Source organism: Miscanthus floridulus, chromosome 8 (assembly GCF_019320115.1).
Source record: "Miscanthus floridulus cultivar M001 chromosome 8, ASM1932011v1, whole genome shotgun sequence".
NCBI lineage: Eukaryota > Viridiplantae > Streptophyta > Magnoliopsida > Poales > Poaceae > Miscanthus > Miscanthus floridulus.
The window spans coordinates 33,140,579-33,156,201 of NC_089587.1; the positions used below are offsets into that span (position 1 = coordinate 33,140,579).

At 47.6% G+C, this 15,623-nt stretch overlaps 1 protein-coding gene and 1 pseudogene across 1 annotated transcript; both read left to right on the forward strand.

Moving 5' to 3' along the window:
* Nucleotides 1–2,709: 2,709 nt before the first annotated feature.
* Nucleotides 2,710–4,126, forward strand: LOC136471530 (peroxidase P7-like). Its single transcript, XM_066469267.1, has 3 exons — nt 2,710–3,010; nt 3,093–3,287; nt 3,428–4,126. Exons 1-3 carry the CDS (start codon nt 2,798–2,800, stop codon nt 3,983–3,985), a joined length of 966 nt encoding a protein of 321 aa, XP_066325364.1. The 5' UTR covers nt 2,710–2,797; the 3' UTR covers nt 3,986–4,126.
* Nucleotides 4,127–10,608: 6,482 nt separating this feature from the next.
* On the forward strand, nt 10,609–12,986 carry LOC136468827 (protein LYK5-like; annotated as a pseudogene).
* Nucleotides 12,987–15,623: the final 2,637 nt, after the last annotated feature.

Genomic DNA, 15,623 nt, shown 5'->3' on the forward strand with positions numbered 1-15,623 from the left:
AAAAATCTGAACTAAAAAGATCAATGGAAGCTATGTGAACTCTGAAATCTGAACTAAGACGTCTAGGACATGTAACTAAAAAATCAATGGTTGAAACTTGATAGGACCATAGGTGGCGATGCATACTCTGTTCTTGCCAAATTATTTGTGGAACTATGAGCTGCCAATAAATGTGCTTACTTCAGTACCTTACATGATCGACATAACTAATCCAAATAGCATAAAAAAAACTTTATTTTGCAAGACCAAGAGATTACCATGATGGATCCCAAGCTACTGAACGCCCAAACGACGGAGAAATCGGATCAACGCTGCCAGATTCCGCGACCTAGGTTCGGCCCGCAGAATCCGCGCCCAAGGCCGAGCCGCCACCACGATTGAGGTTGCGGGCCGCCGTTGTCGAGCCACTTCCACGACCAGATGTGCGCGCCGGGGACGCCGCCGCCGTAGCAGCAACCGAGGGAGACGAGGCTGTACATCGCTATACGCCGACCAAATCAACTGTTGCCTGCGCGCGCCCAAATCGGTTGTTGACCGCGCAGGATCCGAGCGCCCGGTCGACTCTTGGAGACGAGGCTGTACATCGCTGTTGCGGCGTCTATTCCGCCTCGGAGCACGGGACATGGCCGTCGCCTCACGAGGTGACGTGGCGCTGGGCTCTCGTGAGGTGGTTTTTGCAAAACTGGCGTCGAAGAGACGGGAAGAAGACGGGCGTTGTACATGCCCTTATATGTCTTTTAACACATACTCCCTCCGTTCCTAAATAATTATCGTTTTTTATTTCCGTGCCGTAAGTTTAACTGAATTTGTAGAAAATGCATGTATTTATATCTTTAAATAAGTTTATTATGAAAATAGATTCAACGATCTATGTAATGATATTAATTTTGTATCATAACTATTAATAACTTTATATATATATTTAGTCAAAGTTGTTTCTCGAGAAATAAAAATGACAGCTATTTAGAGACGGAGGGAGTACTCCTAATAAAAAAATATCAATGGATACATGGGTACTCGGTTGTTTCGGGTAGGGAAGCACCATACATGTTAACTTGTTAGGAAAATGTTGCACGGGAGTGCGTAAAGGCGCTTGCAGAACATGCACTGTAGAGGCACTCTCGGTTCGTGGCACCAATGCACCATATGTACATGTTAAAAAGAAATAATGTCAGGCGAGAGTTTCACAACCGCACGGTTGGTGATATGAACCTAGAGTAATTATGACTTCAACTCTCTGTTTTATAATTAGCTGGGGCATCATTCCAATCAGAAGTTGAAAACTTATTGTGAAAGGGGTTAGAGTTGTCGATCGAGATCTCTGTCGATCTCTTTCCCAATCATAGGCATGTGTAATCGCAACAATATACATTCAATCAATGAATTTACATTTCAACTTCAACACAAGGTACCACCATGCATTATTATGGACGCTACGGCGGCGGGAATAATCACGGCTGGCGCGTTTAGTGCGTTGCTGGCTTGCTGGTACAACAACGATCCGGCGGACGTTGTACGTTTGCATGTGCATCTTCCTATATATGAGGTGAGATGCCTCATCATACGTATTCCATGGGTATCCTATATATCCCTAATCAAGGTCAACACCCCCGTGTAGCGTCCATAAAAATGGTCTTCATGTTTAGCTGTGATGGCTTACTGGCGTAGCGGGTGATCGAGCTAGCTAGGGGCCGGGCAGCATATATATATATATATCCCACCTACAATCAATGATTTTGTATTTTAGTATTTTACTAAAGGATTTATATACATTATTATTGGGTCAGCGGGCCCCTATAAACAGGCCTAAATATAATTCACCTCTGTCAGCCCCAGCTCATGTACGTACCTGTAGACTGTAGCTGTAGTTAACTAGTTATTATATAGTGGTAAAAAAATGTCCAGAGAGTACTCATCGGTCATCGCAGAAGAAAAAGATTAGGACATCCAATGCAAACCCAATTAACCACAGTCACACGTGCCCTAATGCACGACGCGTGTACATGGAGTGCGTCGTCGTTGGTCAGTTTATTTCCACCGCTCTACGGAGTACGGACGACGTTACCCTTCCTCTCGATCACACGAGAGGCCAGCTAGCTGGGCAGTATCAGCCTGTTCGTTTTCTCGTATACGATCGTGGATTATAAGTTATAATAGTATTTTTTTCTCATACTAAACCAGCCATTAGTAAATAATCCATGATCGTTTACGACGAAACGAACAGGTTGTATAAACATATATACAAACTCTCTGTTGGCAACAGCGTACGGCCCCGTTCGCTGGTCTGAAACTTAGCTGAAACTGGCTGAAAACACTATTCCGGCTGAATTGTTGTGAGAGAAAAATACTGTTCCGGCTAAAAAAAGAAGCAGAACAAGCCAAATATGGGGTAAGCCGAACAGGGCCGTTATTTCAAGCTGGGTGATAAATTATTAGTCTTTCTTTATTTACAGATGTCGGCGGTAGATGGTTGCAGTTGTACGTTACAACCCAGCGACTGGCCGCGATATATATAGGAATTCATCAGGACAATAATAATATACCGCATATACTACTACTAAAACGTACACAGATTAGCAACAACATGGACGGTATCGTATAAGCTTCCCAAGATATGTCACATGGGGGGAGGAGCAAAGACGAAGCTATATAACCCCCCACCCCACACACACACACACACAGTCGCAAGGAAACCCTAGCTAGCAAATAGCAAGGCTAACCAGCTATAACAGGGAGAGCTCGATCGATCTTGTGCTAAAGTACTTGTGCAACAATCGTGTGTGAGCTGATCGCCACCATGGCTTCGTCCACGACCGGCCATTGCATGTTCCTTGCCCTTCTCCTGCTTCTCTCTTCCGTGGCCTATGGCCAGCTCTCGACGTCGTTCTACGACACCAGCTGCCCGTCGCTGCAGTCCACAGTGCGCTCCGTCGTCACTAGTGCCATCAACAGCAACCCCCGGATGGGCGCCTCCCTTCTCCGCCTCTTCTTCCACGACTGCTTCGTTCAGGTACGGTGGTATTGCTGTATCCCATGTATATTTGTGTCATCATGCACGTATGTTGACGTTTGGTACGTACGTGATGCGTCAGGGCTGCGACGCCTCGATTCTTCTGGACGACGTGCCGGGCAGCTTCGTCGGCGAGAAAAACGCTGGCCCCAACGCCAACTCCGTCCTCGGCTACGACGTCATCAACAACATTAAGACGGCCGTCGAGGCCAACTGCCCCGGCGTCGTCTCCTGCGCCGACATCGTCGCCCTCGCCGCGCGGGACGGCGTCAACCTGGTCAGTCATCAGCGAACCAACCTGCGCCTGTTGGCTGCAGCAGCTGTTTTGTTTGCCTGCAACATGCCATCGCAGCATATATATTTATATATACAATAGTAACCTAGCTTCCTCATCGATCGGCTGTTGATTGAATCCAGCTCGGTGGACCGACCTGGGACGTGTCTCTCGGCCGGCGCGACTCGACGACGGCGAGCCAGAGCCAAGCGAACAGCGACCTCCCCTCGCCGGCGTCCAGCGTCGGCGCACTGATCACGGCGTTCGCGAACAAGGGCCTGAGCGCGACGGACATGACGGCGCTCTCCGGCGCGCACAGCATCGGCTTCGCGCAGTGCAAGAACTACCGCAGCCACATCTACAACGACGCCAACATCAACCAGCAGTTCGCCAAGCTGCTCAGGAGGAGCTGCTCGGCCACGCCGGGCGCAACCGACACCAACCTCGCGCCGCTCGACACGACGACGCAGCTCACCTTCGACAACGCCTACTTCGGGAACCTGGTCAAGAAGAAGGGCCTGCTGCACTCGGACCAGGAGCTCTTCAACGGCGGGTCGCAGGACGCGCTGGTGCAGCAGTACAGCACCAACCCGACGCTCTTCGCCTCGGACTTCGTCACCGCTATGATCAAGATGGGGAACATCAGCCCGCTCACCGGAACCGCCGGCCAGATCAGGGCCAACTGCGGGAAGGTTAACTAACAAGAGCTGATTGTTGCCGGCCATCAATTGATTGTCAGATTCAGAGGGACACATGCATGCACGCTAGCTGTTCGTTCATGAAAAAGGCACTCCATGATTAGTGTATACACGGGTCAAAGAAATGAGTATCCCATTATATTCCCATTTCTAGTAATAAAAAGCTGTACTAAATATTGTTTGAATTTCAAATTGAACAACTCGGACAAATTTAGAGAAAACTGGCCTAGGCTGGTTTCCAAATCAGTCTAGACCGGATTTACTTTTACAAAATATGAATTAGACTTCACTTTTGGATTCTTCTTGTCAAAACAATCGAAAATCATATATACAAAGCCAAAATTTTAGTCCAAATGAGGAAATCGTGCTTCAGGGAGTTTTCTCCGAAAAAAACAGTCTAGGCCGGTTTCTGGTACTATGCAAACTAGCCAAGGCTGGTTTCCCTGTTTTCATCTCGTCAATAATGCCATAGCGGGAGGATGAGTACCATAGTAGGATACAACGGATGTCGACTGCCACGACGGGGGAGGGGGCGAGTGCCGCAACAAGAGATGGTGGGAGGCCGAGTGCCCCGATGGGAGACAACGGGAGGTTGAGTGCCGTTGTGGAAGACGATAGGAGGTTGACGAGTATCATAGCAGGAGATAGGGTGCCATGACAGGGGAGGGAGCGAGGTTGTGTGCCGTAACGAGAGACTAACTGCCGCAATGGGAGACAGCGAGAGGCAGGACGTGCTGCCACAACATAACGAGTGCCATGGCATGCTGCCGTGCGCTGCCATGGGACACCTCGGTGTTAGGATCCAGGAGCTAACTAGAAGGGTGTTGAATAGTCGTTTCTAAAACTTAATCATCAATCCTAGCTGGATCAGATGCCAGATTAAACTAATGGCTAGATAACGATTTCACCCCTTCTGTGACAACACTAGAACCTTAGCACACAACATAAGTGATGCGGCAGCTAAGTTGACTAGCAAGAGCTCCTACGTAATTTTGCATTGCAAGGTAAAGCAACCTAAGCAACTAGAACAACAATACTATGCACAAGAGCTTCTACTCATACTAGTAATATAATAAGGTGAACAGCAAGCTTACACACGCTAGCACAAGCAACTACACTCACAAGAGATATACACTTAAAGATCCAGTATAGGAAATGCAAACCACAATGGAGAAAGACATACGATTTTCCTATCGAGGTTCGGTGACTTGTCAACCACCTGCTATCTGTTGAGGCGAGTCAAGAAAGATCATTGCTCCTCCACAAATTTTCCAAAACTGCAAGCTTGATCTACCCTGTAAGGTAGGCTCCAATATTAGCACTAGCTTATTGTGAGCCAGTTGATCAACAAGCTTGGTCTACCCGAAGTTTAGCACGAGGCCGCCTGAGGGCAGCCGTTGCAAACAGCTAGCACACTCGCTCCTGCTGCCGGCTCGACTTGGCTCCTCTGCATTTAGCGCGCCCTGGCCGTCATCGCACGAATAGAGCTACGCCACCGCCGTCCACGGTCTCAACCGCGCGCACGTCGGCACGTCAGCACGTGGTACCCAGCTAATGCGGCCCGACCGCCCGCCAAGTCTCGTAGAGTCATAGCAAGCAGCTGTGGCAGAGCCGTGTTGGGATGGAAAGCCCAACCAAAGTGAATGGGCTACAGAAGGCATGTGAAAACAGCCGAGATAACTTAAAGGGCCAAGGTGACAAAACGGGTTGGAAAAGAAAATGGGCCACGCGAGAAGGAAAATTCCGAGACAATCAGAAAAAATCTAGAAAATCCCCTCAAAAAATAAAAAAAAAAACTAGAAAATTTGAAAGGGCTCATATTAGTTTGAAATTTATACTTAAGCCCATGCGCAATAGATCACGTATGTCAATGCATGTATGAAAACCACATCTATACGAGAACCTTCAAGAGACTAAATATATATATACTCCTATATTTTATGATTAATAAAGTACTAGGCATCATCTCATTATCAACCAGTTGAGTGCGTCGCCTCTAACTAAATGATTAGCACCTTTACAAAACGGCAAACATCGCAGCTCATCTCTCTTTGCTAAGGATGCGCTGGATAGTAAACAGAATTTTATTTGGCTTAGCCTTCCTAGCTTCTTACCAGTCTTCTCTGCAATTTGATTGTAATGGACTTATCTTAAGTATTGAAGCAAAATCCTCCTCCTCCCCCCTCCCCCAAAAAAAATGGAATAGCACCTTTACTTCTAGAATAAATATAGAAAAAATATAAATGCTTAAAGTTTAAGGCGTAAATCCGATACACATTTTAAACTAATAGTTAGCCGTGTTTCACAAAGGGAATGGAAAGTTGACGTTACCAGACCATGATTGTCAGGCTATCAACAACAACAACAACACCTAAACTAAAATATAAGACCCATTCATTCTTTAGGTAGCGCTACAAGCAAAATGTTTAATATATATTCGGCATCTTCTCCAACAACAAGATTCAAAAGAGAATCATTTCTGTAAATGGGTTTCCAGGAGAAAGGCTGCCCATATTTGGGTTGTGGCTCTCAGATAATCTAAAATAGGTCTTTCGTATAGAAAGGCTAATTTTAAGATTTCTTCTATCTATTTTGGATTTGGGTGTCCATTCTCGCTTGAAGACGGTCTCACCGGATACCATGTTGCGTTTTGACGCCGTGCATCTTGGTGGTAGCTAGCTTCCAAAAACTCGCAATTAATCATGCACGCAGGCAGATAGGGAAAAAATCAATCATAATGCAAATACTTGGTACTTCCAGAAGAACGTAACGTACAATCACCGTGGCACTGACTGCTGCCGGTCAACGGATGGAGCCAGGTGCCAGGACGTTTCGCCATCTCGGATTCCAGGGGAGCACTATAAAAAAACGTTCGTAGTAATGAAATAATTTTTTTTTTATAGGAGCGCCCGATGATGAACCCGTTCCTACAATGGATGTGCTCGAGACTCACGAGACTAGCTACCCCTACAAATAAAACAGTAGGAGCGACTGGTGATACGAGTCATCCCTACAAATGGGTCGATTTGTAGGAGCGGCTCACTCACCCGCCACTCCCGGTGTTGCGATTTGTAGGGGCGGCCCAATCACCAGCCGCCCCTACAAATGCCCCACGTATAAATACCTACGATTTGTAGGGATAGTTCAATCATCAGCCGTCCGTATAAATGACTCACGTATAAATACCTGCATCCACTTTTTACTCCTCGGGTACTCACTCTAACCCGTGAAAAAATAGTAGGGAGGCTTTGGGCACCTTCTAAAAATTGCTCTACTAAGGGGAAAGGTTTTGGTCTCAAATTCTTTGGTAGAGAGGTCGTAGAAGGTAAGAAAATATTATTCCACACTTTTTTGAACTTTTAATGGTTAGTTAGTAAGTAATTAGAGTTTTGCTTTTCTCTCTCTTCTATGATGCTTGAGCTACTTATGAAGCAAATTAGATCCAAGTTTTGAATGTACTAGGATAAATTAGGTAGGGGAACAAGATCATACCCTTATTTGGTCCATGTATTTTTATTTTAGTGAACAATTAGTTAGTTTTATGGATGTTTCATGTGCATGTAGATCTAGATCTAGGGTTTGGTTTTTTTATTAATTTTGTTTTTATAAATTTATGTTTGATGAAATTGGACTATGGTTTGCATGAAAGATATTGGGTAAAATATAATTGTTGCTAATTATTGTCTTTAAAATTAGTTTATTGTAATCACTAAATATATATTTTAATTATTTATGGATAAATGGACCATTATTTAATTTTTCTCTACCATGGTGTGTTTGTATGCTTCATGTAATTATATTTGATTTATATTCATATATATATATATATATATATCTGAAGTATATACAATTGTTTTCACGTAATTATTAATTTAATTCATATATATATATGAATAAATAGTCTTTTAATGTTTCTTTTGTTGTTGTTGTAAAAGATGAAGTACAGGAAACTCTTGGATGTATGGTTCGTTAAGGTTCAAGGCAGGGTTTCCGTGAAGAGGTGGATAAATTTATTAAAGCCGCAGAGAAGCATGCAACGACTATTGACAAGAGAATAAGGATACAATTATCTGCCCCTGTAAAGATTGCAAGAACCATATGGCATGGACAGATGTGACTATCATCATATCACATTTGATTATACGAGAATTTGTTGAGGACTACACAGTGTGGATTCATCATGGTGAAACGATTATTGTTAACGACGAGGATGAGGAATACGACGACGAAACCCTAGAATCTCTGTCCCAATATTCAGCAGAGCTTGATGCACCGAATGGATTCTGAGTTTGGCAATGAACAAGGTGGTGATGCTGATGGTTGGTATGGTAACAACGAAGGTGGTGCTAATAATGATAGCGGAGCACGTGTCGGTGATAAAGATGATTTGAAGGACATGATTCAAGCCCTTGGACCAAAGATTTTACTAAAGAGCCCGAAAGGTCTAGAAAATTTAGAAAGGGTGACAAAAGCATCGAAGGAGATTGTGTATGGTGTTGAAAAGGGTTATCCGACACATTGGACATTGCTACGTTTTGTGCTTGAGCTACTCATCCTGAAGGCTAAGTACGGCTGGTCAGACTATAGTTTCAATAATCTATTGTGTCTCCTATTATGGGTGCTACCACAACCAAACTCAGTTCCCGCCAACACATACCAAGGAAAGAAGGTCATAAGTCCATTGACAATGGGGGTTGAAAAACTCCATGCATACCCCAACCAATGTATCCTTTTTCATGGCAAAACGTTCAAGTCACTGGATAAATGTCCCCGGTGTGGGGCCAACCGGTACAAGAACAATGACCTTTACGGTGGGGACGAAGCCTCCACAGGGAAAAAGAGCAATAAGAAGGATACAAAAAAGGTTGTACAAGAATCTCAGCCCTCAAAGGACACTCCATTAGACAACGATGCAAAGTAGAGAAGAATTCTTGCCTTGGTAATGCGGTAGCTGCCAGTGACCGACCGCTTGAGATGAATCTTCCTAAACCCTAAAGAAGTCGCACTCATGATATGGTGGGATGATGAGCGTAAGGTGGATGATGGATTGCCTGATTGTAGTTAGTGGCAAGGAATGTACGGTTTGGCTTGAGCGCCGATGGAATGAATCTCTTCAATGAGAGGATGAGCGACCACAACACTTGGCTAGTGATCTTGACCATGTACAACTGTAACACCTCTGGTGTTATGAGCTCACTTGGCACCTAGGTTAGACCTAAGAGGAATCAGCCAATAAATTTTCGGGGTTTTAAAACACACATGGAACGACGAGCGAGTCTTATGTGGTTCACTTTGATGGACTAAACTAAATATCTGAGTTAATTCACTTAGTGCGTAAAAGTATTTAAAAATGTCCGATAACGATTCTATCAAGTAAATGGCGAATGGCTTGTTTTGTTGGATTGAGCATGAAAACAATTTTTATAAACAAAATAAAATATAACTTGTAATTAGAACTTAAATAAAAATTTGAAGTGCAAGTTAGTAGTTAAAAATGCAACCATTGATTTGGTGAATGGATGTTGTTCCATGGTATTTTTGATAGCTCAAAAATCAAATTGGAAATTAAAATTTGCCTTTTCGTGAATCGGCAAAAATGTGAAGTTGTGTTGAAAGTACACTTTTTGGTGATTTTTAAAATGCAAAATAGTTAAATAATGCCCTGATGTTTTGGTTCTATTGTTTGGTATATGGTGTGTGCTATGTCGTGAAATGGTTGTTGGTAAAGTTCGGTAAAGTTTTGACCGTTTAAAAATTAAACCAAAAGTGCTTGGAGTAGTAGTTCTAACTGGAACCTTGAATTCTTTTAAGTATGAAATGATAGTAGACAATGCCATTTTGGCATTCGATTTCCAACAAAAATAGTTAAGCACTACATCTATGTTTTCACACGATCGGTTGCAGTTAGGTGTATACTAAGACGCGGTGCAGGTCGCGGCTACGTTAGAGTTACGATTCTCACGCAAAAATTGACCGAACTTCGCTAGAACGCATTGGACATGTCGTTGGCGCTCTGTTCGTGAACCAGCACTAGTAGCGAGTGATCTCAGCTACTCACCTCAACTACCTCGCCCCGCTCGCTCTCGGCCGCTCATTCTACCTACCCGAATTACTGCTGCCGCATACTGCCTTAGCCCTGCCTTTTCTCTTTCTCGGTCTCTGCCTCCGTTTGCCTGCCTCTGTTGTCCGCCTCTGTCTTGTCTCTACCCGCTTCTGTCGAGACGAGCACCCAACGTGGCTACTGCCGCCTGTCGCCCGGCCTTTGCGTATGCTGCACAAGCACAGTGAGCCCCATGGCCGCGCTGGTCCGTAGCCCAACTCCTGCTCGCCCTCCTCGCTCTCTCTGCTTACCTCCTACGTCGAGCCACCGTCGCTATGCCTCCTGCCCATCGTCCACCCCCCTCGTGAGTACGCATGAGCACGGGCGAGCCCCATAGTGCTGCCCCTCTGAGCGCCTCCTCCAGCGCGACCACGCTGTTGCCAGTACCGGCGCGCCGACATTGCCGTGCTGCGCCGCCCACCGTCATCCACGCTAGGCCATCCCTGCTGCTGATGCTCGCCGCAAGTGCTCCAACGGCCACGTGTGGTCGAGGTGTTGTAGCCCACGCGTGCGGATGGTGCAACCGATGCCCCGCACGTCGTCCCGCCATCCCCGCCTGGTCGACGCCACCACAGCCACCGTGCCCACCACCACAGCTCGCAGTGGGCAAGCTACCGAGGGCCAGCCCAGGTCTTGCCGTGGCTAGCCCAAGGCCACACGGGCTCCCATGCACCTCGCCGGTGGGCTTCCCACCACCGTTGTGCCTTCCCCGGCTAGGGATCGACCGCTGGCTAGTGTCCCCTCTGCTCCTCTGCCTCGCCCATGGAAGATGATGGGTGAGAAATTGAAATAGAGAATGTTTCAGGGTTCCAAATGCTAATTGCAGTGACTCTAACAAATAGTGCATCACAGTGCTTGTGGATCTCGGGTTGAATAGAGAAAAGCACGGGGTCTTTCTACAAAATACGTGCCCGCGCCAGGGCCGCTGTGTGGGCCGGCCTGTTGGGCCGCTCAGCCCTGCGCCTCCGCGGCCGTGGCCTGCTCGACGCCCCGCCTTGGGCTGTGTGTGCACGCACTCCCACCTTGAGCCGCTTGGGCCGAATTGGTGGGCAGCGGGCCCCTTTAGTTTTCTAATGCAATTGCTAATTTAGTTTTCAGAAATAAACTTGTAAAATCAATATAAATTTGTGTAGCTGTCCAAAAATTATGATACTAATTTTGTTATGTTTCTAAAATCAGGATCTATATGATAGGGTATTTCATTCGCATAGGTTCTGTATGTTTTTAGGATTGCTCTAATTATTTTAACATACTTAATATCGTTAAGACATAAACTTATAGGAATTTCCGTGATAAATCGGTGATAGTGTTGACTTTAAAATTTGGGGAAATTGGCTAGTGGACACCCACAGTGGTGGTCGTTTGATGGCGAACATCCAAAGTAGAGCTGTATGCTAGAAGACACTCTGTTTGTTGTAATTATGCCAGTGAACACCGCGGGCCAGTTTCCACCAGGTTGAGGAGAGAGAAAAATTCAGTTTGGACATCCAGTGCCCCTGAGCCACGTTTGGGTCTAGTTGGACCAGCTAATAACCGACCCGCAGGTCTGCAGGGCTACTTATGCGGCGCCGCCGGTAGTAGCGCACCACCGTCCTGCTCGACCTTCCTCACATTCACCGCCCGGGCGCCGCGCTCGAGCCTCGCTTCCATCGGGGCGCTCCTCGGCGCCAACCCCGCCAGCGTCTTGGCGCACAACGACAACGAGCAGGCCACCGGCGTCAGGGTGGACGCGCCGCTCCTGGTGGGCACCTGGGTGCTGGTCTCAACGACCTGCGCCTGCACGGCCATGCTGGGGAGCGGTTCTACTAGTGGAACGCCACGTACGTCACCACGGCCGGCGACACGCTGTTCATCATCGCCAACAACACGTTCTAGGGCCTCACATCGTGTCAGGCGCTCGAGGCGCAGGGACTCCACGGTGCGCCACTGTAGAGCCTCAATGCCGGCCAGTCCCTCCCCGTGCCGCTCCGCTGCGCATGCCTGACCGTGGTACAGGCCGCAGCCAGGGCCAGGTTCCTCATCAGCTACCTCATCGACGTGTCAGACGAACTCGCCACCGTGGCCGCGTGGTTCGGGGTCGACGCCTAGACCGTCGCAGAGGCCAACTAGCTGTAGCCGCCGTTCACCATATTCCCCTACACCACCCTGCTCATCCCCGTCAGCGCGCAGCCTAACGTGTCGCGCATCTAGACGCCACCGATGCCTCCGCCGGTGGTAGCGCCGGCGCCAAGCAAGAAGAGCAGTAGCCATGTCGGGGTCTACATTGGCGTTGCTGTGGCGGTGGTTATCGTTGCCATGATTGTCTCTGCTGGAGCTTTCCTCGCTCTGAGGACGAGGAGGAGGCGAGCACGCGCCATTCTAGCCACCGACTGAAGTGGCCAAGAAGGGAGGTAAAACAGGCAATGATAGAGCGGCGACGTCGTTGGGTTTCACCCTCACCAGCGGTGAGTTCTCGCTCTCCACTAGCGAGGCATTCTCGAGCATTTCCATGACAGACATCAAGTCCTCACTGAAGGTGTACACCTACACGGAGCTCAAGGCGGCCACCGACGACTTCAGCCCCGACCGACACATCAGTAGGTCGGTGTACCGCAGCGGCGTTCAACGGTGACGCCGCGGCAGTCGAGGTGGTCGATCGGAACGTGTCGACGAAGGTGGAGATGATGCAGAAGATCAACCACCTCAACCTAATCCACCTCATCAGCCTGTGCCACCACCACGGCTAGTGGTACCTCATCACCAAGTACGCCGAGCATGGCACGCTGTGGGACCGCCTCCTCGCGGCCACCACGGGCGCAGCCGCGCTTCTGACGTGGGCGCAGCGGGTGCAGGTCGCGCTAGGACATGGCCGAGCGGCTGGAGGAGCTCGTGGACCCAACGCTGTCGGCGGGGAGCTACCCATAGGACACCATGGTCATGGTGGTTAGGCTCATCGAGGGGTGTGTCAGGCAAGACCCTGCGCACCGTCCCACGACCTAGGGAGGTGGCGCAGTGCCTCCTCAAGCTGTCGAGGGTCGCAGTGCTTAGCTGGCGGAACTCACTGGAGTCGCCTCGCAGCTTCGGTAGCTCCGAGAGCCTCCGGATGGCACCTTGTGTCTAGCCTGAACAGGCCTAGCAGACGCGGCCGCACCTCATGTCCTCACACCCCACTCCCGGATGACACCTCATCGCCTGACGTGCGCCCCGCTCCCCTCTCCTCGGCGTGCACCTCGCCACCGCCATCTCCGTGCTCAGGGACCTCGCCCTCGCCCTCGCGCTCCTCTCTTGGTATGGCCTCACATCCAACGCCGCTAGCTGCGGCGAGCTTCTGCTCCTGCACGGCGACATCAGCCTCATGGTCTAGGCCTTCGCCGGCCAACGGCCTCGATGTCAAGGACCTTGCCATGCTTTGCGACGCGCACACGCTAGGGAAGGCGCACTGCCCTGTCATACGTAGCCAGATCCAGCGGGGGAAACACCGCCAGCCGTTTGGCTCGCGCCCGCCATCAACGATGGGCTCAAAGCCGAGATCCGTCATCCCCATTCCCATCTCCGGAGGCCATCTCCACCCGAGCCCTATTCATAGACGGCTTTGCCTCGGCTTCCTCCATCCCCTGCGCACGCTCGTCGGGACCTTCGAAGCCGGGAGCTCTGTCAAGCGACGTCGCCGGATTGCCTCTGCTCCGACGTAGGGAACCAGACCAGTCTCGGGTCGGTTATTAGTTGGTCCAACCAGACCCAAACGTGGCTCAGGGGCAACAGATGTCCAAACTAAATTTTTCTCTCTCCTCAACCGGTGGAAACCGGCCCGCGGTGTCCTCTGTCATAATTACAACAAACCAGAGTGTCTTCTAGCATACAGCTCCACTTTGGGTGTCCACCAGCAAACGACCACCACTGTAGGTGTCCGCCAGCCAATTTCCCCTTAAAATTTTTACAATAAATTACTAATATTATTAGCTGCTCACTATAATTTTTGTAGCTCCTAGAATAATTAGTTTGCCAGATAGATAATGATACCCTATTTCGAATAAAGATTAAATCAATAGAATGAAATAAAGAAACACCTTGGAATTGTATAACTAAAATGCTTGTTTGGAAATGACATCTTTCTCGACTGATGTTGATATGTAGATTAGTATGCTAGTCATTAGAGCTAGCTTGTTAGTTCGTAGTATATACTCTATTTTAAGAGTTGTTGTTGCCTGGTTAATTAACTATTGCATCATCTCTGCATCGCATTGCATATCATAATAGGAACGACTGGTGGATCAATGGTATCAAATGGAGTAGCTGAAAAAGATGGTGCCAGAGATCAGGACACAAAGATGGAATACTAACTTTTGGTTATATTTTACCCAGGCAAGCCCCAGTGCATAACCCCTACTTTTCTACACTTTAAATTATATTTATGCTTTAAGTTTTAAGGAGTTGAATGAAACCCACTTGCATATATATCTCTTTATCCCATGAATCTTACTAGTATGATAGGATCGTGTAGATTGCTATGCTATAGGTCTCCGATAGAAGTCGAGTGATTGCATGTCACTCGCTGAGAGATAGGAAAATATATTATTGTTGTTACTATATTATTATCACTTGGAATATATATATGAATGATAAATGGAGACTAGGCAGGGATGGTATGGGTATTGGTAGGTGTAAGGGGTTGTAGTCCTACAGCCAATGGGGCATAGCTTGGTTACACTGTTTCCCTGTCTATGTCGATTAAGAACCGGCCATTGCATTAGGTTCTAGGCAGGTCATAGATTTATTATCCTGAACACATACTTGTATATGGACGCAGGGAAGGCTTGCTACTCTCTTGTTGTGGGTTCCAACTCTTTCCGTACCAACTTTTAGAGGTGGTTTCTAGGTGGAGGTCCAAGCACCGCACTGAGTCTGGGACTCAGGTGCAGGGGCTTGGAGTCCAAGTTTGGACAAGGATCCTGGACCCCGTGATAGGAGAGTAGTGGGTTGGTCCTGCTTGTGCCTGGGGTACAAGCGGGGCGTGTGTTTTGGGGTACCCAGCTGGGCACATTGATTCATGAATCGCTGACTGTTCCGGTATGACTTGTCTATAGTCTAGCAACAGTAGTAAGAACTAAAAGATGAAAGATGATAAAATGATTCTGATTGCTTACCACCTGCTTGAAAGTAGCATAGGTGCTTACATAGAATGGTTAGTTAATGAACCAATGTTGACTGCTAATAAAATGGAATATAAGGACACACTTTTAGTAATGCACATTTAGATGCAATAAACCCATAAGTCAGATAGCCTTGCATATCCTTGGAGTCTTTTCTTTTCTACTGTCGAGTAAGTCTTGCTGAGTATAATTGAGTACTCAGAGTTTTATTTCCCCCTGTTGTGGTAATAGGCGGATGCTAGAGCTGACTCTTATGTGTGGATCCCTCTTGGTGGGCTCAGAGAGGATTCATTTACGCTGCGATCATAGTCTTTATTTATAACTCTTACTAAATGCTTTTATAAATGAAAGATTTATAATCTGTTATCATAGTCTATATATCAATATTTCATCATGTCATGAATAGATAATT

Coding starts and splice junctions, on each gene's coding strand:
- LOC136471530 (XM_066469267.1), top strand. CDS start 2,798: ATGGCTTCGTCCACGACCGGCCATTGCATGTTCCTTGCCCTTCTCCTG. Junction 3,011..3,092: donor TCCACGACTGCTTCGTTCAG/GTACGGTGGTAT, acceptor GTGATGCGTCAG/GGCTGCGACGCCTCGATTCT. Junction 3,288..3,427: donor CGCGGGACGGCGTCAACCTG/GTCAGTCATCAG, acceptor GATTGAATCCAG/CTCGGTGGACCGACCTGGGA.